Source organism: Sitophilus oryzae, unplaced genomic scaffold (assembly GCF_002938485.1).
Source record: "Sitophilus oryzae breed Bouriz unplaced genomic scaffold, Soryzae_2.0 scaffold_1372_pilon_pilon, whole genome shotgun sequence".
Classification (NCBI taxonomy): domain Eukaryota; kingdom Metazoa; phylum Arthropoda; class Insecta; order Coleoptera; family Curculionidae; genus Sitophilus; species Sitophilus oryzae.
In genome coordinates, this window is record NW_022146029.1 from 1,204,852 (window position 1) to 1,224,832 (window position 19,981).

Genomic DNA, 19,981 nt, shown 5'->3' on the forward strand with positions numbered 1-19,981 from the left:
AACAAAAAAAAAACGACAACGATGACGGACGAAGAAACAGAAACGAAAAATAAAACATTAAAAACGGCGGCCGAGTTTAAAATCGAGTGTCGCCGACACAGGTTGTCTTATTTGACGACGCATAACGAAACATGCTGTTTAAATATATATACGTATATAAGATCGTATGTGGACGTTATACACAAAGCGACGGACCCGTGAGAAACTATCTTTTTCGTTTTTTATTGCTTTCATAACTTGACCCCGCCGGTCGCCTTCGTCGTCGCTGCTCGGGGACTTTTCGAAAAAATAACGAAGAGGAAAAATAATTGCTAAAAATAGTTGAAATTTTTCGTGACCGCGACCGGGCCTCAAGTGACAAAAATGCGGTAAATTGTTGGAAGTGTCAAAAGCGACGAAATTTGATATTTATTTATTTTTTGGTTTCTACCTTGAGGCAACTGGAGGTGGGAATGCTCTTACAGGGTATGATCACGAACGCTTATGATCAAGGGATAAAAATAACTAAAAAAGTTGGTATAAATGTATGTCCTAAAATGCTTAGTTTCGGAGATACAGGGTGTAGAAGTTTCATTTTTATCTCGATTTTTTCTAAATAATTTCTGAGTTTTTGGGCATGAGAATTTGATTTTGATGTCAATATGGCTCCTACTGGTTGAGGGCGCCACCTAAATATTTTTTAACTGGTTTGAAAAGTAATAACTTTTCGTCCGGACGTGTATAAAACTACTGAGTAAAAAAATATACATTTAAGCCGTTTTTTACGTAAAAAAGTTCTCTTAGTAAAAATCGCTACGATTAATGGTTCTCGAGATATTTGGAATCGAAATTATCAGTACCTGGCATCTTTGACATAAATTAAACATGTTGACTAAATAGTTATTCGATTGAAATCATAAATCTTAAACAAATTTTGTATCAAAAGTTCAACAGAAACTGTTTTATCATCATGTTTTCGAAGAAAAATTTATGATTAATTTAAAAAAATAAAAAGTTCCCAAATTTATCATTTCAGTCAAATAACTATCTATTCAACATGCTTATTTTTTGTCAATAATGACACGTATGGACTATTTTCAGTCTAAATATCTTGAGAACAGTAGTTGTTCGTAGCGATTTTTGCAAAGACACATTTTTTACAAAAATCAGGGAAATGTATATTTTTTCACCCAGTAGTTTTATACAGGTACGGACGAAAATGTATTACTCTTCAAAACAGTTAAAACACATGTAGGTGGCGCCCCCAACAAACAGGAGACATACTGACATCAAAATGAAATTTCTCATATCATAAAACTTCCAGACACCAATTTTCATCCAAATATTGACTTTACCTACTTCAGAAATTATTTGGAAAAAATCGAAATAAAAATGAAACTTCTACACCCTGTCTTCGAAACTAAGCAATTTAGGACATACATTTATACCAACTTTTTTACTTATTTTTATTTGCAGAATATGCTGCCTAAGTTTCAGGAATACAGTTCGGACCACCCTGTATAATATCCATATGATTTCCATAATAATGTAAGATTAATCAAAAATAGTTGAGGACTAAATGGATGTAATTTTAAGGTTTTCAAATTTAATTACTGAATAGGTGTATTAAAAATATACCTAGGGAGGTGCTCGTAATTAATTTTGAAATATATGGCCTTATTAAGATATAATTACTAACTATTTTTATTAATTTTTTTTTCAAACGTCAAAAAAGTATTAATTTTTGGGACGTTATTGACAATATAAAAAAGTAATTTTAACGCCTAGGGATAATAGTAAAGGACTTTTAGGCCTAAGCACAAAAGTACGAAGATACATTATTAAACTGATATAAAGTATCAAATTTGACGAGCGTAACCATAGTTCCTCTCTATATAATCTCTGTTATAACAACACGGTATTATTTTTATTTTTTTTTATATTATTTGGAACGTTTAAAATTGTTTAAAAAAATATTTGTGACGTTTGAAAAAAAATAACATGTTGTATTCGAAGTAAAAATGACTTTTTGTGCCTCGGCTATAATATCGGTCTGTAGCATAGCCCTGTTATATTTCCTTACAATTTTAAAATGATATTAATTGTAAATGCACTCTTCATTTTGAAAACCCTGGTTTAATTCTTTATAAGACTCTACTGCACACATAGTTTGAAATATTTTTGAAACGTTGAGCTTTAGAGTATCTTAAGTATATCTACATGAATGATTCGTTGCTCATTGATGAAACTTTCTGATTACGTAACTTTATTTTACTTTCTGAAAACTGTGGTTTTCATTATTCAGTGTTGTTAAACATGTAGGCAGTATGTTAATTACCATTTATTTCGCAATCCTACAAATCTAATTTTGATCTTTGCACTATTCTTCTCGAAAGTTTACAAATTTCATCAAAAGTATGACCACAACATAGCTTATTTCTTATCTAAGATTTAAATATGCAAAATATCTTTCAAATATTCAGAAAGTTCTCAATTTATTGGAAAATTTGTTTTTATAATTTCAATATTATATCACAATCTTATAAGACTGAGTTTGGTCTTTTTTAAATATTTCTCAAATTTAAAAAAAAACATTATTATTTTATTTATTATAAAGTCTTTGATAAAGTTGTACATTATGAAACTGTAGAACTATAGATGTTTAATATTATACCATGGCTTGTTATTGCTTTTTATCAATATTTTTGGGCCAACAAAATTTTACTTAATATGATTTATATATACTATACTTTCTGTATATTTTCGTAAGATTTTTTCGCTAAATTCCATTCCGTAGCCATACTAGAAACATCAGCAGACGATTTAAACTCAGTCTAATCATCTGTTGATGATGCTAACATGGTTGGCGAAACGCCCGTTCAGTGCAAAAGTAATGTGTTTTGGTGTATTGTGGTAAATTAGTGCTTTATTTTGCTAGTTTTGAACGCAAGAAGTGTATTTACTTTTTTTTGGGGATTCAATTTAATTATTATTCTTTATACATTACATTCTCTGTAAAATTTGATTCTGGGAAAACCGGAAATAATTATTCAAAAATTATTCGTAACAAAAGTCAATCGACACTATATTTCTAAAAGACGAATATTTTTTTTATTTACAAAAAAAACAGCTGATAAGAAATTATTAGTATATATACTGAACCAAAAATTAGTATAAAACAGTCCCAATCAATAATTTGTATCAATAACAACAATTAAACAATATATATAATCAAGTTAATATGCACTATTAAAATATAAGTTTATTGCAAAAGTTCACGGAGGTCAAGCGAAAAGAAAATTAAGACGAAAATCGTAAAACCAAGTCAATTTAAGAAATAACTCATATACAGTGTGACAGCAGAAACAGGAATATGGAAAATAGTTCCATCTGTCAAAAGAAATGTAATGTGTCAATTCATATTTTTCCTCTCAAATATTCTCTATTGTTATATTTATACATTCTTATTTTGGTTAGATGCCCAATTATACTAACGTTTACCTTCTTGTACTTACAGATCTTCAAAGTGTCATCGTCTTCAGCACCTACCTGTCACTTTTAACGTTGCCCAGTTTGAACGCCCAGCCCATCAGAATGGAAAACAAATTGGAACGATGGATGAATCCTTGCGATAGGCCGGAACTAATTCAACCTACCGGCAGCCCTCCAGAGGAATTGGACACTTCGATGATGGGAAGCGTATCGCAAGCGGCGAGCACTGCCCTAACTGTAGCCAAAGATCAGTTCCAGAGTCGCCTTAGCGAGTCAGCTGTCAGAGTAAGTAATATGTGGTAATACATTGTCTAAGTCTACTAATAATCTGACATTAGATAATTATTAGCATTTTCTTTTGCTCCTAAATCATATTTTATTTTGATTTAAATCCTTATCATTTAGTAACGCCACTATTCACTTTGACATTAATCAACCAATTGACGTCCGGTTGAAATAGGTTATTACAATAATAGTTAATAAACTTGAAATATTATGCTGGATACATCTTATCTTATTGCCGGAATTGTTGACCTACAGTAATATCTCTGGCAATGACCGTGGCACAACAGTGAAATCAAGGCCAACGAGCTGTTATGATATCGTTATTGATGAAATCGTCATAACACAGTAGTGCGATAGTGTTTTGAATATTACGTATGATATCGATACTAGGAAGTAACTTCTTTAATATACAGTGATATCATTTTATTTTGTTCTACTTTTAACAGGCTTTAACTTGTAGTTTTTGATTGAAATTTCATAAAGAATCTACATATGTGTTCATCTGTTTATTGCTTTCAACTTATACTTAAAAATTATGCGATGTGGCGTTTTTCCATAAGTGTAGGCCAAATCTCATTCAAATGGGAATATCGGTTCATAAGATATCTTAAAAAATGTGTTTATTTTTGTAAAGCTTGATACCCTCTAACGACAAACGAAGCACTTTTGTACTTTTGTATAGAGGTAAATCCCATTAACAAAACTATATAACCTATAATGAATAACTTTCACATATTTATGATAGAGAATACCATTCATATTTGATAAAATGTTTTGAAATTCTAGGGGTAATTCTCTTGAGATTCTACAGGGTAAGTCTTAAATAAGTGCAAATATTTTTAGGTGTGAATGTGAATGTGTGAAAATGTATATTGGAGTATACTCCAGAATATAAAAAACTCTACGTTTTTTTTTCGTGAACAAAATTTTTAAAAATTTGGAATTTTTTGAAAAAATGTTTCGAAATGTTTTTGACTTTTTAGTTAAAAAAACATAACTTCTTGATAATATGACAACATAGGTAGTAGATTAAATTTACAAGAAAGAAAATCCAGAAAAGATCCAGCGGTTCTCAAAATTTAAGCAAAAAATATATTTTTTTTTTGAAAATTTTCAAAATAATATAACTCCGTTATTTTGGACTTAGTTGAAAAATGGTAGAGAAAATATGTTTCTTTTATCGAGATCTACCAGCCCTGAAAGTATTTGCACTTATTTAAGACTCACCCAGTATAATTTGGATTTTAATGAAAAAAAAATAGCTACAATTTAAAGCCTCAAAAATGTTGGACAAAAAATGCAAACACTGTATATGACGTTTCAAAATAATATTAGTATACCTAATTGATTAAAAAAAGGGTTTGCTGTCAATTAAAGGCGTTTTGATATACAAAAAGTTAGTTAAAATATATTCATAATTTGACTTGGAAAGAGCAAGTTAATTTTGAACATATTGACATTTCATGTATGTAAACACGATACCTACTATTTTATATTTCTTCTTAAAAATGTATCGATTTTAAAAGTTAGTTGTTTTGTATTATTCCATAACTTTTTTAAAATGTTCCAATTGTGAATCAAATTTTAATGTAACTCAAACTTAACTCGTTACTTAAATTACCTATAACTCTCCATACAATTAGATTATTAATACAGCTTTAAGCTTCCATTAATATTCAACTAAAATAATAATTTTTCAATTCATCTAGTAATTTTTTAGAGACACTAATAACTAATGAGCAAAACTCACCTTCTTAACAGCACTTAAGGGACATAAAGGGCCATTATTACTGCTTTTCCGTTCAAAATATTCTAATAAAGTTACGATGAATTTTTTTTACGGTTATTAAGCTATCTTGTATACACTTCGCACTTAAAGAGGTTCTAAAAAGGACAATATTCAACTGTAAGGTCTGCTAGTAAACATTTGTAAGCTTAAAGTATCACAGCACTATTTATTTGAACCAAAAACTCGTAATACAAAACTAAAGTGTCAAAACGAATGATAATGTCAGAAAATAAAAAAATAAATGTGGCAAATTGTCATTTTTACAGTAGAGCTACCTAACCTAACCTGAATTCCCAGCGCGAAATTTAAATTCCAGTTAATCACTCCGGCGCCAAATATTTCTATTGTTGGCAACAATGAATTTAAAAATCGCGCCCCCGATTACGTAACTAAAAGTTTAATTGGATATCAAATATATATTAATACATTACATAATCCTTTTTTAGTAGAGCCTTAATCAGTTCCATTATAAATGGCACCAAAACACGTTTTTTTACCAATGCATTTTAAAGAAAGTTTTAAACGAAGAGCATTTAAAATTCCCGCTCTTTTCCTAAGGTCGCAGCAGTAGACAGGAAGGATGTTATTCGCGCCATTCGTTAAACAGGATCTCGAAATGTTAAAATGACTATATGAGCGTAAATCGTGAGAGAATTTAAATTGTTTTCTATCGAATGAATACCAATGAACCGTCGAGATGAAGGTGCTGTGGAGTTAAATTTTTCGGTTACGCACAATCGTCATAGGTCTATTGTTTCCGAATAGTCAATCGTTGTTTGAAACTAACAGTTGGTGAGATAATAGACTCTTTGGATGATTATTTAGCGGATATTAATACATACCTTGAGACGTACAGCCATAAAGTTATAAGAAGGCTTCCTGAAGATGTAAAAAAGTGACTGTATTTCTTGCCCTCCAAGTTAAGGATTTTTCCATTGAGTTTTTAATGAACTCCTCCATTGTTTGTTATATTCTTCGATGAGCTCTATTGTAAATTCAATATCTACAAAACCAGTTCAATTACAGCTTGCTCTACAAAGATATATGTTTTTAAATTTCAAAATATCAACAAAATTTTAGACAGTTAGGGAAATTGTACTGTCTATCTTAGTAATTTTCAAACGGTAGTTTATTCATCTTATTTGAAATCATTTTAAAAAGTTTCTATTAAACAAATTACAGTTTGAAATATTTATTAAACATAGGATTAGTAATACAATATCAGGAAATCAAGAAGGCGTCTGTTAATAAATACTGAATGGCATTGAGTTTATCGAACGTGTATTCAAATTAGTTATTCAAAAGTAAGCAGCACCAGTTTTTCTGTTGTATATGTAATCAATTTGTTTTATTTTATATTATATTTAAATGGGTTGTAAATCCATTGGGGCTGGTTCTGGTGTTTTATTTAGTTTAAGAAAATAAGAAGAGTAATATTTAGGTAAATTAAAAGTTAATTGAGATACTAACAAAAAGAATTATTGCGGATGTTCGCCTACCTTATTTCCAAGTCAGCTCCTTGCACGTTTTTGCACTTTTTCGTGGATAAAAAGTCTATTTAATTTCTTCGGATATCGCGATACAGAAAATGACCAGTTGAGTCTGCGGCGGACTATATCGAAGTCACACTCGGAGTCGTAGTTTCCTGCCCGAGGCGCAATGGCGTAGCGGGCGAACATTTATTATGAACAAAAAAATTATGCGCGAAATTAAATTTATAAAATGAATAGTAATAAAATACCGAACATATACTGCCCCCCATTTTTGTTAAATGAAAATTTAACAATAATAAAAAAAAATTAAAAATGAGGTAAATTATGAAAATTATATGTAGAGTATTAATGAAAACGGAATGAAAATTTATAGAAAAAAAATGAGAGAAAAAAAATATATACAAAATTAAATTATATTTAATTTAAGAAATGTTATTTATTTGGTAAAAGACATAATTTGACAAGTGGCCGTACATAGAGCCCTTGAGATGTCTGTACTTCAGCAACCCGTACTATATTATCCTTTCCAGGGAATACCTTTCTCACGCGACCTATTTTCCATGTTATGGGTGGAGCGTTTTCATTTTTAATTAGAACTAAACTGCCTGGACTAAGCGACTGGCCTGGCATGAGCCATTTTGATCGCTGTTGAAGCGTGTTTAAATATTCTCGGTGCCATCGCACCCAAAAATCTCGATGGAGGCGTAAAAGTAACTGATATCTATCAAGCCTATTTAATTTAATATGAGATAAATCAGGATCAGGTATACAAGAAAGCGGTTCTAGCGTTAAAAAGTGACCTGGAGTGAGGACTGTGTAATCATTCGGATCAGAACTTTGCGGACAAAGCGGGCGTGAATTTAATAAAGATTCAATTTGTATTAATAAAGTATTCATTTCTTCATATGTTAAACATTGTGACCCAATTACACGGGAAAAATGTGTTTTAACAGATTTTATTCCAGCCTCGTATAAACCTCCAAAATGAGACGCGGATGGCGGGTTAAAACTCCATTTAATGTTTTCTTTACCAGCGGATTCTTGAAATATTTTTCTTAAATACTTATTAGCTCCGGAAAAGTTAGTACCATTATCTGAGATTATTTCACTGCATCTGCCTCTACGAGCTATGAATCTACGCAATGCACATAAAAAATTATCGGTAGATAAATCAGATGCCAGCTCAATATGAATGGCCTTGGTTGTAAAACATACGAAAATACATATATAACTTTTAACTAACTTAGCGTTGCGAAGTTTACTTGTCTTAATTAAAAACGGACCTCCAAAATCAATTCCTACAATAGAAAAAGGTTTAACTTGCGAAATTCTTGTAGCCGGTAGATTACCCATAAGAGGTTGAAGAGATGAGGGATTCGAGCGGAAACATGAAATACATTTAGAAAGAACATGCTTGATTGCGCGACGAGCGGATAATATCCAAAAATTTTGCGATAATAAATATTGAGTAGTTAAAAGCCCTGGATGCAAATTAGATTTATGTATATGCTCTATAATTAATTCAGTTAAACGAGAGTTGCGCGGTAGTATTAATGGATATTTCTTTTCGTAATTTAAAAGAGAATTTTTGAGTCTACCCCCAACTCTAAAAAATCCATGTTCGTCTACAAAAGCTCCTAATTTTCGAAAAGGTTTAGACATTAAAACTTTATTAGAATAATTTTCAATTTCTATATGAAAATGTGTATACTGCACATGCTTAATGAAAATTAACAAAGCATTATTTAAATCATGCGCGTTCAAATTTGAAGTATTTTTCGCTTCAGGGTTTTTTATATTATAAATAAACTTTTGAATATAAGCCATTATACGTTGTAATTTTGGAAGAGATGAATATTTCATTATTATTGTATCAAAAAAATCAATTTTATTACGCGATATCAGAGTGATTTTTCTTTCTTCCCGATTTACCTCGTCGTTTTGATTTAAATCAGGCGTAAGAGGAAAAAGATTTAGAGGCCATTGGCTTTGAGGTTTTTTAAGAAAATCGGGTCCTGTCCACCAGGTAGAACACTGGACAAAGTCAGAAGGAAAAATACCTCTGCTTGCAGGATCGGCGGCGTTATTACTCGAAGATACATGTAACCAATGTACATTGGGTAATTCTTCTTGTATTACGGCAATTCGATTAGCGACAAAGGGTTTAAAACGATGTGGCGAGGACTGAAGCCATTGTAATACAATAGTAGAATCGGTAAAACCGTAAATATTTTTGAATATAATTTTTGACGAATAAGTCTTAAGAACAAATGAAAATAAACGCGTAAGAAGTAACGCAGCGCAAAGTTCAACCCTAGGTATGGAAATGCGTTTTAGCGGAGCGACTTTTGATTTAGCACATAACAGCGATGTAGTTATATTAAATTGTGACACAAGACGCACGTAAATACAGGCGGCATAAGCGTCTTGAGAACCATCACAAAATCCGCATAATTCAATAAATTCGAAACTATTAGAAAAAAGATAACGAGGTATGCGAACTTTAAGCAAATCTGGTAACTGAGATTTATATAATTCCCAGCGTTTAATTATTTGCGGCGGAGGTACATCATCCCAATTTAATTTAAGCGACCAAAGGTTTTGAATTAATAGTTTTGAAAGTAGCGTAACAGGGGTTAAGAAACCAAGAGGGTCATATATGCGAGCGAGTTCTGATAGCATATTACGTTTAGTACAAGTTACATTAAATGACGTAACAGAATAAGAAAAACTATCTTCAGTTGGATTCCATTTAAGTCCTAAAATTTTTACAGTTAACGCAGAATCTAAATCAAAATTTATGCAATTCTTAAGTAAAAGATGTTCAGGAATAGTCTTTAAAAAATCATTATTATTGCTAGACCATTTTCTTAATTCAAATCCACCTTTTAACAATAAATTTGATAATTCATATTGAAGATTAGTAGCTTCTTGCACTGTGTTACACCCTGTACAAATATCATCCACAAAAATATTATCAGAAAGAAGAATTTTTGAAGCGTGAGGAAATAATTCCTTTTCGTCATTTGCTAATTGATTAATAGTACGTAACGCAAGAAAGGGTGATGAGTTAACTCCGAATGTTACAGTTTTAAGTACATATTCTTGTACGGGTTCCTCACTGGAAAAGCGCCAAAATATTTTTTGGAATTTATAAAATTTAGGATTTAGTTGGATCTGGCGATACATAGCTTTAATATCAGCAGTTATTGCGATAGCGTATAAGCGAAAATTTAATAAAATAGCGGAAATGTCCTTTTGTAATTTAGGTCCTTTCAGAAGACAATCATTAAGAGATATATGATTAGAATCCTTACAGGACGCGTCAAAAACTATGCGAATTGGACTTGTTACAGAGTGTGGATTAAAAACGCAATGGTGCGGTATAAAATATTCATTATTATCGATAGTCTGATCAGCTAACTCTAAATGTCCATTGTCAATATATTCTTGAATTATATTACTGTACTGAACCTTTAATTCGGGGTTTATTTTAAGTTTTTTCTCTAAAGAAAGAAATCTGCGAAGTGCGGGTAATCTTGAATTTTCGAAAAAAGGCTCGATATTATTTTTAAATGGAAGCGAAACAACATAGCGACCGGAATCTAAACGAAACGTCGTTTTTGTATAATAATCTTCACAATAAGTATCATCGTCCGAATAAAATTGTTTATTATTTATTTCTTCAAGAGCCCAAAACTTTGAAATTACATTTTCTACGTTTTCACAATTAAATTTAGTAAAAAAAGAGTTTGATAGAGAGTATGAGGACGAGCGTGAAGAAATATCTCCCATCAAAATATATCCAAATAATGTATTTATTGCATCTGGCACATTAGAATTTAGCGCGGGAATTTTACCATCAAGTAAAATTTTATTAAACACCGAAGCGTTCAGTATCATATCGACAGACTGACTAATATTAAATGAATGATCGGCAAGATTAATATTTTTTATATGTTCCCAATCTGATATATTAAAATTACATACCGGCATATTCGATGTACAGACTTGATCCAAAACAAGAGCTTCTATAATTAGCTGAGGGGACTCTGAATTTAAAGGTACAATTACGCCTTGTACAATACCACTATCACTTCGCGTTTTCATGGTACCGAGACCAAATATATCAATTATTTGTGGACGCACTGATAAACCTAATATATTTACACATTTACGAGAAATATAACAGGCTTCGCTGCCGGAATCTAATACAGCACGCATAATTTGGTAATTTCCAAAAGCATCTCTAAATCTTAAGCGAATTGTAGGCAAAAGATCGGAAAACGGCAGTGTATCGATATTTATTTCGGTTTGTTTGTTTATATCGCGTTTGACACCGAAAATACACACTGAAGGGCTAATTTCGTTTGGCGTACTAGATAAATCAGATGTAGAAGTAGGAACAGGGCCGGACTTAGAGTCGAGCGAATTTTGTGTAGCGGTAATTGGCGACGAATTCGAAAAATGAAATAAAGTGTGATGGCGGCGTTTGCAAGTACGGCATGATGATTCCGAATTACAGTTTGATGTCTTATGTATATTGCTTAGACAATTAACACAAAGTTTTCTATCTTTAGCCAAATTAAAGCGTTCGATTGGGGTTTTATTAAGTAATGTAGGACATGTATATATAGCGTGAGCGGTTGAATTACATATTGCGCAATTTTTCAAGTTATTTTTGTTAGCGGGAGAAGAAGTAAAAAATGCGTTGCTCTTATGAAAAGAAGTATTATGACGTTGCGAATTGCGTAGCGTAGAATTAATATTGCGTTGACATTTACTTTTAATATTTTGCGGGTTAGATATAGCGGAAACTGAAGAATTTAAATCTCCATTGTAAGTTATTGTTTCATATGCGGTACAACATTTTTCTACATAAGCTAGAATGTTATTAAAGTCTGGCATTTCAGAATTAGAACCAAATTGAGTTTCAAAAGAGGTAACTACTGAAGACGGTAAGCGTTTTAAAAACATGTTTGCGAGAATAAAGTTCCAAGAATCTACTGGATAGTTAAGATTTTTTAAAGCGGCGATATTTTCATTAAATGTATCTAAAAGAGTTCTTAATGCGGGGGAGTCTGATGAGTTAATACGAGTAGAATTTTCTATCTCATTCCAATGGTAAGTTGCTAGTAGTCTTTTACTTGAATAGCGAGATTTTAGAGCTTGATAAGCAGATTCAAAATTTGACGAAGTTAATGGAAATCTAGCAACCAGTTTCTTTGGATCACCCTCTAGGGAATTAATTAAATGAGAAAACTTTTCGATCGGCGATAAATGAGTATTATTATATATTATTGCATTAAATACTTCTAAAAAAGATGTAAACGATTTTAAGTCACCCGAAAAAACAGACAATTTCATTTCCGGAAGTTTCGGTCTTGGTAAATCATGCGTTATATCACGGCTCGTAGATGGACTAGCGCTCTGAGATTTTTCAAATATATTATAATAAATTGCCTTAGTAGAAAAATATTTACTTTCAAATTCTTTGCGTATTTCATCCTCAACTGCGAATTCCTCATCCGATTCAAGAAGGGAACAAATTATATTATGTTGCTTAGCAAATGCGTCACTAATTGTATCAATTGTGCGATATCTTTGAATAAATTCAGGTTGTATATTGGTATCCTTTTGAGCTTCAGAAGCAATTTGCCAAGTGTCACGAATACGATTTATTTCCGTATTTCGCAAGGTTTTGGCCTTTTTTAATTTATCTACTTCGGAACTTGAAGGCGGCATATTTATTTTAATAAGAAAATTTTTACTAAAAAAAGCGAATTAAAATATTTAAAAAACTAAATTATATTATAAATCAATATAATACTGACCTGCAAATTATAGGCAAGTACAGGTATGTGCGGAAAGGGATAAACAATGCGAAGAATGCGTATAGCGTGCAAAAAAATTAAAAGGATAAGGCGTAGTACGGCGTTGCTCAGGTACTTTAAATCAAGAACTGACCAAATTTTAAATGACCTTGTCCTTTAAAAATATATTTTATTAATAATTTTGCAAATTTATATGAAATTATAGAAATAATCTTAATTAAAAATCCGAATGTGAAGGACCAATTAATGTTTTATTTTATATTATATTTAAATGGGTTGTAAATCCATTGGGGCTGGTTCTGGTGTTTTATTTAGTTTAAGAAAATAAGAAGAGTAATATTTAGGTAAATTAAAAGTTAATTGAGATACTAACAAAAAGAATTATTGCGGATGTTCGCCTACCTTATTTCCAAGTCAGCTCCTTGCACGTTTTTGCACTTTTCGTGGATAAAAGTCTATTTAATTTCTTCGGATATCGCGATACAGAAAATGACCAGTTGAGTCTGCGGCGGACTATATCGAAGTCACACTCGGAGTCGTAGTTTCCTGCCCGAGGCGCAATGGCGTAGCGGGCGAACATTTCTTATGAACAAAAAAATTATGCGCGAAATTAAATTTATAAAATGAATAGTAATAAAATACCGAACACAATTCATAATACTCCCTACACATATTTTATAAACCCTCCATTTGGGATGTCAAAAGATTAATTATATCTCCTTGGCAAATGTGTCATCTAAAAAGCCACTGTGTATCCTGTGTATAGAGTCCGTGTAGGCTAATTTCTTGCTGGCTCTTTATTTGGACATAAATTTGGCTAACTGTATTGAACTCTATCTTTTACATTTTATTAGATATTCAAAACTAAGTAGCACTAGTTTTTCTGTTGTATATGTAATCATAAATTCATTATACTCCCTAAACATATTTTATTGAGATGTCAAAGGGATTAATTATATCTCTTTGGAAAATGTGTCATCTTAAAATCCACTATGTATGTTGTGTACAGAGTTGTATTTTGTGTCTCTGTTGCAAGCTGTTTAATGCGTTCATGTGTCGGTGGTTAGGTTGTAGGCACCTAGGTTTCGCTTCCATATAACAAGGTGGGTATTATTATCGCTCGGTACACTGCAAGTTTCGTTTTTGTGCCCAATTCATGATTGTAGAAAACCCTGTATTTCTATTTCCAGAATGCTCTGCTGATCCCATGCTGAATTTTAGAGAGTCGATATTGACCATTTCTGAAATCAAACTGCTGACTTAATTGAATTCCGCTACATATTACAACTTCTCCGATTTTTTTTAGCCTTGTTATGATATTAGGGAGGAGTGTACATTACTTTAGTTTTATCAATGTTCAGCTTAATTCCCAAAGCCTCGTATACCCAGGTATGTGTGTTCAGCATTTGTTGTAATTGCTGTAAAGTCTTTGCAACTAGAGCGCGGCCATCAGCATATTGAAGTTCTGTAATAAATTTTGTACGTGTTTTTGCCCTGGGTCTTTTTATGTTAAACGTCTGTTATTCTATTGCCTATTCCTCTATATCTATTGCCTATTCCTATCTATTGCCTATCCCTATTGCTCTATATCTATTGCCTATTCCTCTTTCCTGTAGTTTGCTGTTCACTATAATGAATGGGATGAGAGCGATGCCATGAATATGTTGAATAGGAGAGGTGCTGAGATTCCTGTTATTTGTTAGGAAGGGATCGCTCAGTGATCCATGATTTGACACTCTTGACTTGTTGTTGTTAAGGAGACTTTTACACATTGTAAGAAATTTGGTGAATACTCTGAACTTTCTCATAATTGCCCAAAAAGAAAATTTGTTTACAGAGTCGAAGTCTTTTGTTAGGTCGATGAATGCAACATAAAGTTTACACTGCTGCCCTTTTACTTTTTCCAGAAAATCCATTGTGTACAATTTTAGACACATTTTTAGAAAAACATACACGTAGCTTATGTTCTGTAGCGAATTAGAATACATTAATATGAAGATGATTCAACAAAAGTAATTGAAGACAGTGACCATAATTTAAAAGATCCAAATTTTAGATGTTTCCAATACTTGTTATTGGAAACATCTAAAAAATTCAAAATCTTATATGTAAATGAGCGAATGGCATAGAAGTTCCTTCAATTACAGAAAGTAACGTTAAAAAACTGTCTAACCGATCGATCCCGATGTCAATACACGACGGATCACGTGGTCGCCCGAAGAATTGCACCAACTTCCGACGATCGGGCGGATGTACCGGCGAAGACATCCGATAGAAAAAGATGGTCGGATACCGGCGCGCGGTGCGTATAAGAGAAATGGAAAATATGATAGTGTGTAATCGGTCGCCGGTTCGATTTGCCTCTTTCGTTTCGTAGTCAATGGTATATTTAATGCGCGGTGGGTGTTGCATACTAATTGGCGATCGGAGACGACGCCTCGAGAGATATATACTAAGAAAAGTGTTGCTTTCTTTTAATTAATTTGAATGGACGGCTCGCCAGAGTCAATGCCGTTCGCTGTTTATTAATATACTTTATCTCGGCTTCCTGATATTGTTCTAATATTAACGCGTCAAACGATTCACTTCATTATACTACTATTAATGTCTATTGCTTCATTAAGACCCTAGAAAGTGAAATAGATTAGTGGTTTCAATTAGTATACTATATACTTTTAAAGCGTTTACGATCATTTACAATATCTATAAAAATTCAATTAAAATTAATAGAATATTCTAGTAACGGCTTGCGGTAATCGGTTGTATCTGTAGAGAAAGCCTAATTATTAGCTTACAAAACAATACTTTTTATTTCTAATAACAATTTTTCTTGACAGATGATAACCAAACGACAAAATAACATTATTCGCGAATTTTGAAGATAATGAGTGTGGAAAAAGCTTCATTCGGAACCTCGCAATTAGAGGAATAAATTAGCGGTTTAAATTATATTTTATAGTTTTTAGTTTACGATCATTCACAATATTTAAAAAATACTAAATTAATAGAATACCCTAGCGACAGCTTGCGTTAGTCAGTTTTATCCATTTCTCTCATATTTTGAAGTATAATTGGTGGAAAAGTTAAAAGCTTGATAACTTTTTCAACTAATTGATAATGTCTACCACTAATTTTGACGTTCTGAATGCTTACATTGAAACCACTAATTTATTCCACTAATTGTGAGGTTCTGAATGAAGCTAAAAGTTTGTTATAACCTTCTACTAATTAAAAATTACTACTACTAGTGACACCAGCCGTAGCTCCAGCGTTAATGTGTCGATCTGCGGAGCGGAAGGTATACTGGGTTCGATCGCCAGCCAGTACGGTCGCTTTATTTATTTAAATAAAAATATTTATTTATCTAAATAGAGCGACCAACGAGCCGCCACCTCAAGGAAGGCAATGGCAAACCACCTTGAGTATATTTGCCTTGTACAGCCTCTCAAATAGTGCCGTTCGGATTCGACAATAAACTGTAGGTCCCGTGTACTTGTGAAACACTGATGACACACATCACAAGTACATGCGAGAGGTAGCCGACGCTCTATATAGAGTATTATAGCACTGTAAGAAGAAATGGTTGTACTGAAATTAGAGCAACAAACTTCTACGCTAATTGAAACCACAATTTCGAGGTTCAGAATGAAGATTTAACCTTTATAGCGATCCAGAATATTTCATATATAGCAATTTTGAAACTTTTTGGTCTTAGTTCATAAGGTAAATTAGTAAATTTTAAGTTTGACTTTCTTTTGAAATGGTATTCCAATTAATATAATGGTATTCCAATTAATAATATCCGATATGCGGATGACACAGTGATATTGGCAGACAATGCAAATGATCTCCAAATCCTTCTAAATAAGGTTAACAGTGAAAGTCAAAGACTGGGTTTAAACATAAATACTACAAAAACTAAATTTATGGCTGTTAGCAGAAACAATATTCCGAACACCAGAATTTACTTAAATGGAGAGGTCATCAAGCAGGTCACACAATTTAAATATTTGGGATGCATGGTTAACGAAACGTGGGATCCGGATCAGGAGATCAAATACAGGATCGAACAAGCAAGATCTACTTTTCTGAGACTGCGAAGATTTCTCACAGATAGGAATTTGAACTTCGGCCTTAGATACAGAATGGTGAAGTGCTATGTCTGGTCCAGTATGGTGTCTTGGGACACATACTACGTGGAGAACGCTATCACTTTCAGCGTCTGATTCTCCAGGGTAAAATAGAGGGGGGCAAAAGAGGGATAGGACGAAGGAAGCTATCCTGGCTGAGAAATATTCGTCATTGGACAGGCATACAGGACTTCCAAGCACTCCAAGTCGCGGCAGTTAACAGAACCATCTGATGAGGAAGAAAAAGATGAACGCCTACGCAGGAATCTGCACGGCACCTTAAGAAGAAGTTTGACTTTATCTATTAACAGTCTATAAGAACGTCAATGATATCAACGCTGTCTTTGGCTTTTTACGTTAACATTTAGGTAATCTCTTTAAGAGTTAATTGCAATTAAAGGTGTGTACAGTAATTCTTGCATTTACATGCCATCACCAAATTATTACAATTCACTTAAAATAAAGTAGGTTAAGAATAGTCACGCATACGTAAGACTGATGAACACACTTAAAATACCCACCGGAGGTAAATCATTTCTTTACCCAAATTTAGTAATTAAAATATGAAACGTCTTCATGATTTTTTTCATGTTTTGTTACCATAATATTTTATTTATTGCCCACCTAGATCCGTTAAAAGTGTTAAAAGCTAGGCATTGACGTAAATGTGCGGTGAATTTGGGCATTGTTGTACCTGTTCGGTACTAACCAGCTATTATTGTCAGTGACCGTCTATGAGTAGGCAATATTTAATAGCTCGCGCTAAGACGCTACGCTTATACTTTTAAGGAGCTCATGTGCAAAGAATTTTAAAGAATCTAATCAGTACTCGAATAATTTTCTTTTACAACTACTAAACGAAGTAAATCGTAAGAAAGAAGTTCAATCAATAATTAATTGAAGATTATTGAATAATTTTAGATAGTGACGAAAAATTGATCAGTTTTTTGATTACCAATTTTTATGTAAAATTATTCTAGGAATATTGTATTTTTACTTCATTATTTTAATATTATTATTTGTTAGGATACCAAATAAATCATCAAACCAAAAATTCCCATGGACATATGATTCATATTACAGGATATCAGAGTTCCAAGTAACATTTTGAAAATTCAAAACTTATATTAACCATTACCAGCATTAAACATTCTTAGTCTTGGCTGATTGCTGAAGAGCGAAATGGCCATGTACGTTATTTGAACAGCAGACTTTCTAGATGCATTTTGTCCATTTTTCGAGTTTTGGCAAACAAAGAAAAACTGCCATGTGTTTTGCAAGAAACTTACCTAAAAACTGGTATACTTAAAAATGGATTAAAATCATTAAAATAGTACACCTACATGTGAAAAATCTAGTTTTGGTAATATCTGAAAAAATTAGAAAAAAAACTGTTGTGTCCTTTAGACGTGAAATTTCTCTTTATTTTTCTACTACAACGGTCCGTATCCCCGACTACATGGTCCTTAGTCGTAGTTCCATTCATTATTAAGTAATATTATTAAAAAACAGAGAAGTTGTAGTACAAAAAACACTCTTCATCTGGCAATGACAAACAAACAGCATCAGTATGTCCACAGCACAAAAGGACATACTTCTGTTTGTCTACCTCCAATGGACATATAGCACAGAGAAAGTCTAAAGTATTTTCGCCATTTAATTCGAATGGGATAATGGTTATTTACAGTACAAATGTGTTTATGAACATGATTACAACAACGAGTGTGAACGATTAGAACGACGAGATCGTAGACCGAGAATTCTCAAAAAGAACGACGAGGTCGTAGACCGAGTCGTTCTAATCACACGAGTGTTGTAATCATATTTAAACGCACGTGTCGTGTACAACGTTTTATCTACAACCGAAAAATAAGAAAATGCTGTTTTAATTTTCGTTTATTAGTCGCCCACCTTTAACACATTTAACACCACCTTAACACATCCTCTATGACATTTGTCATTTCTTTAATTATAATCAGGGGCCGGAAAGTGAAATAGCAAAAGCGGTTCCACCGTTTCCACGGAAATCTCAAATAAAATAGTTCCAGCCCTAGCCACTAGGTGGTAGTGCAATTAATTTTTAGGTTAAGAAGTTGCTACTAGTTATTGCCAGATGGCGTTAAATCAGAATTTTTTTGTAGTTTCCATAGTTTCCAACGGCCATTGTCATATTATTGTCAAATTCTCAAAAAACATTGTCGTTGTCATAGCGCCAATCATAATATTATCAAATAAATGATTATCAAAATGTTTTTCAAACTATACTACAATTTGTTATATGTGTTTTAATTAGACAATTCCTTTTGTTTGTGGCCCTAAAAATATAATGTAAGTCTTTTATTTTTGCCATCATTTAAGTACCTATTTATATTTACTCCATTTACAAAACTTTGGGCGTATTACGTTGGTCTTGTTTTATTATAATAAACGATGTTTAAATATTTGACTTATAAATAAAAACTTTATAATAAATAATATTTCACATGTTTGGCTTTAATTTTATTTAATAATTGTATAAATTATACTGTTAAATCTTATTTTTTACACGTCACAACGATACTTGTTATTAGTATTGTTGAATTTGTGTAAAAAAATAAGATTTAATAATCAAATTTAATTATTTTAGAGTAGAATTCAATAAATACGCTCATTTAAAAAGCCCGCGCTTCGATCCATTTAAAACAAGCCCTACTCAATAGATGGCGCCACTTCTGTAGGACCATTTTTCAGTATGGCAGAGTCCATTCTTTTTCTAGCTAGGTATATTCTTTGATTATATTTTTTTTTCTGAAAAGTCAGTTTGCCCTGTCAAGTAAACGCGAGCACTTTTTGCCCAGAAAAACAATTTTAAAAATTAGAATTGTTTTGAAGAAGTGTAAAAAATGTGTTATTAATATTTATAATAATTAGTAGTAGGAATTCGTATCAAAAATTAATATATTTAGATGCTCTTTAGATAGTTGTGTTATGAATCTCACA

At 32.2% G+C, this 19,981-nt stretch overlaps 1 protein-coding gene across 6 annotated transcripts in view; it reads left to right on the top strand.

Annotated features, from left to right (window-relative positions):
- Positions 1-19,981, top strand: part of LOC115875323 — a 269,483-nt gene that overhangs the window by 242,679 nt on the left and 6,823 nt on the right. For all 6 annotated transcript variants that reach the window (XM_030890747.1, XM_030890745.1, XM_030890744.1 and 3 more), the window contains one exon: positions 3,497-3,756. In XM_030890747.1, the coding sequence (XP_030746607.1) occupies positions 3,574-3,756 (183 nt within the window). In that variant the 5' untranslated portion in view covers positions 3,497-3,573. The remainder of the gene's footprint in view (positions 1-3,496; positions 3,757-19,981) is intronic.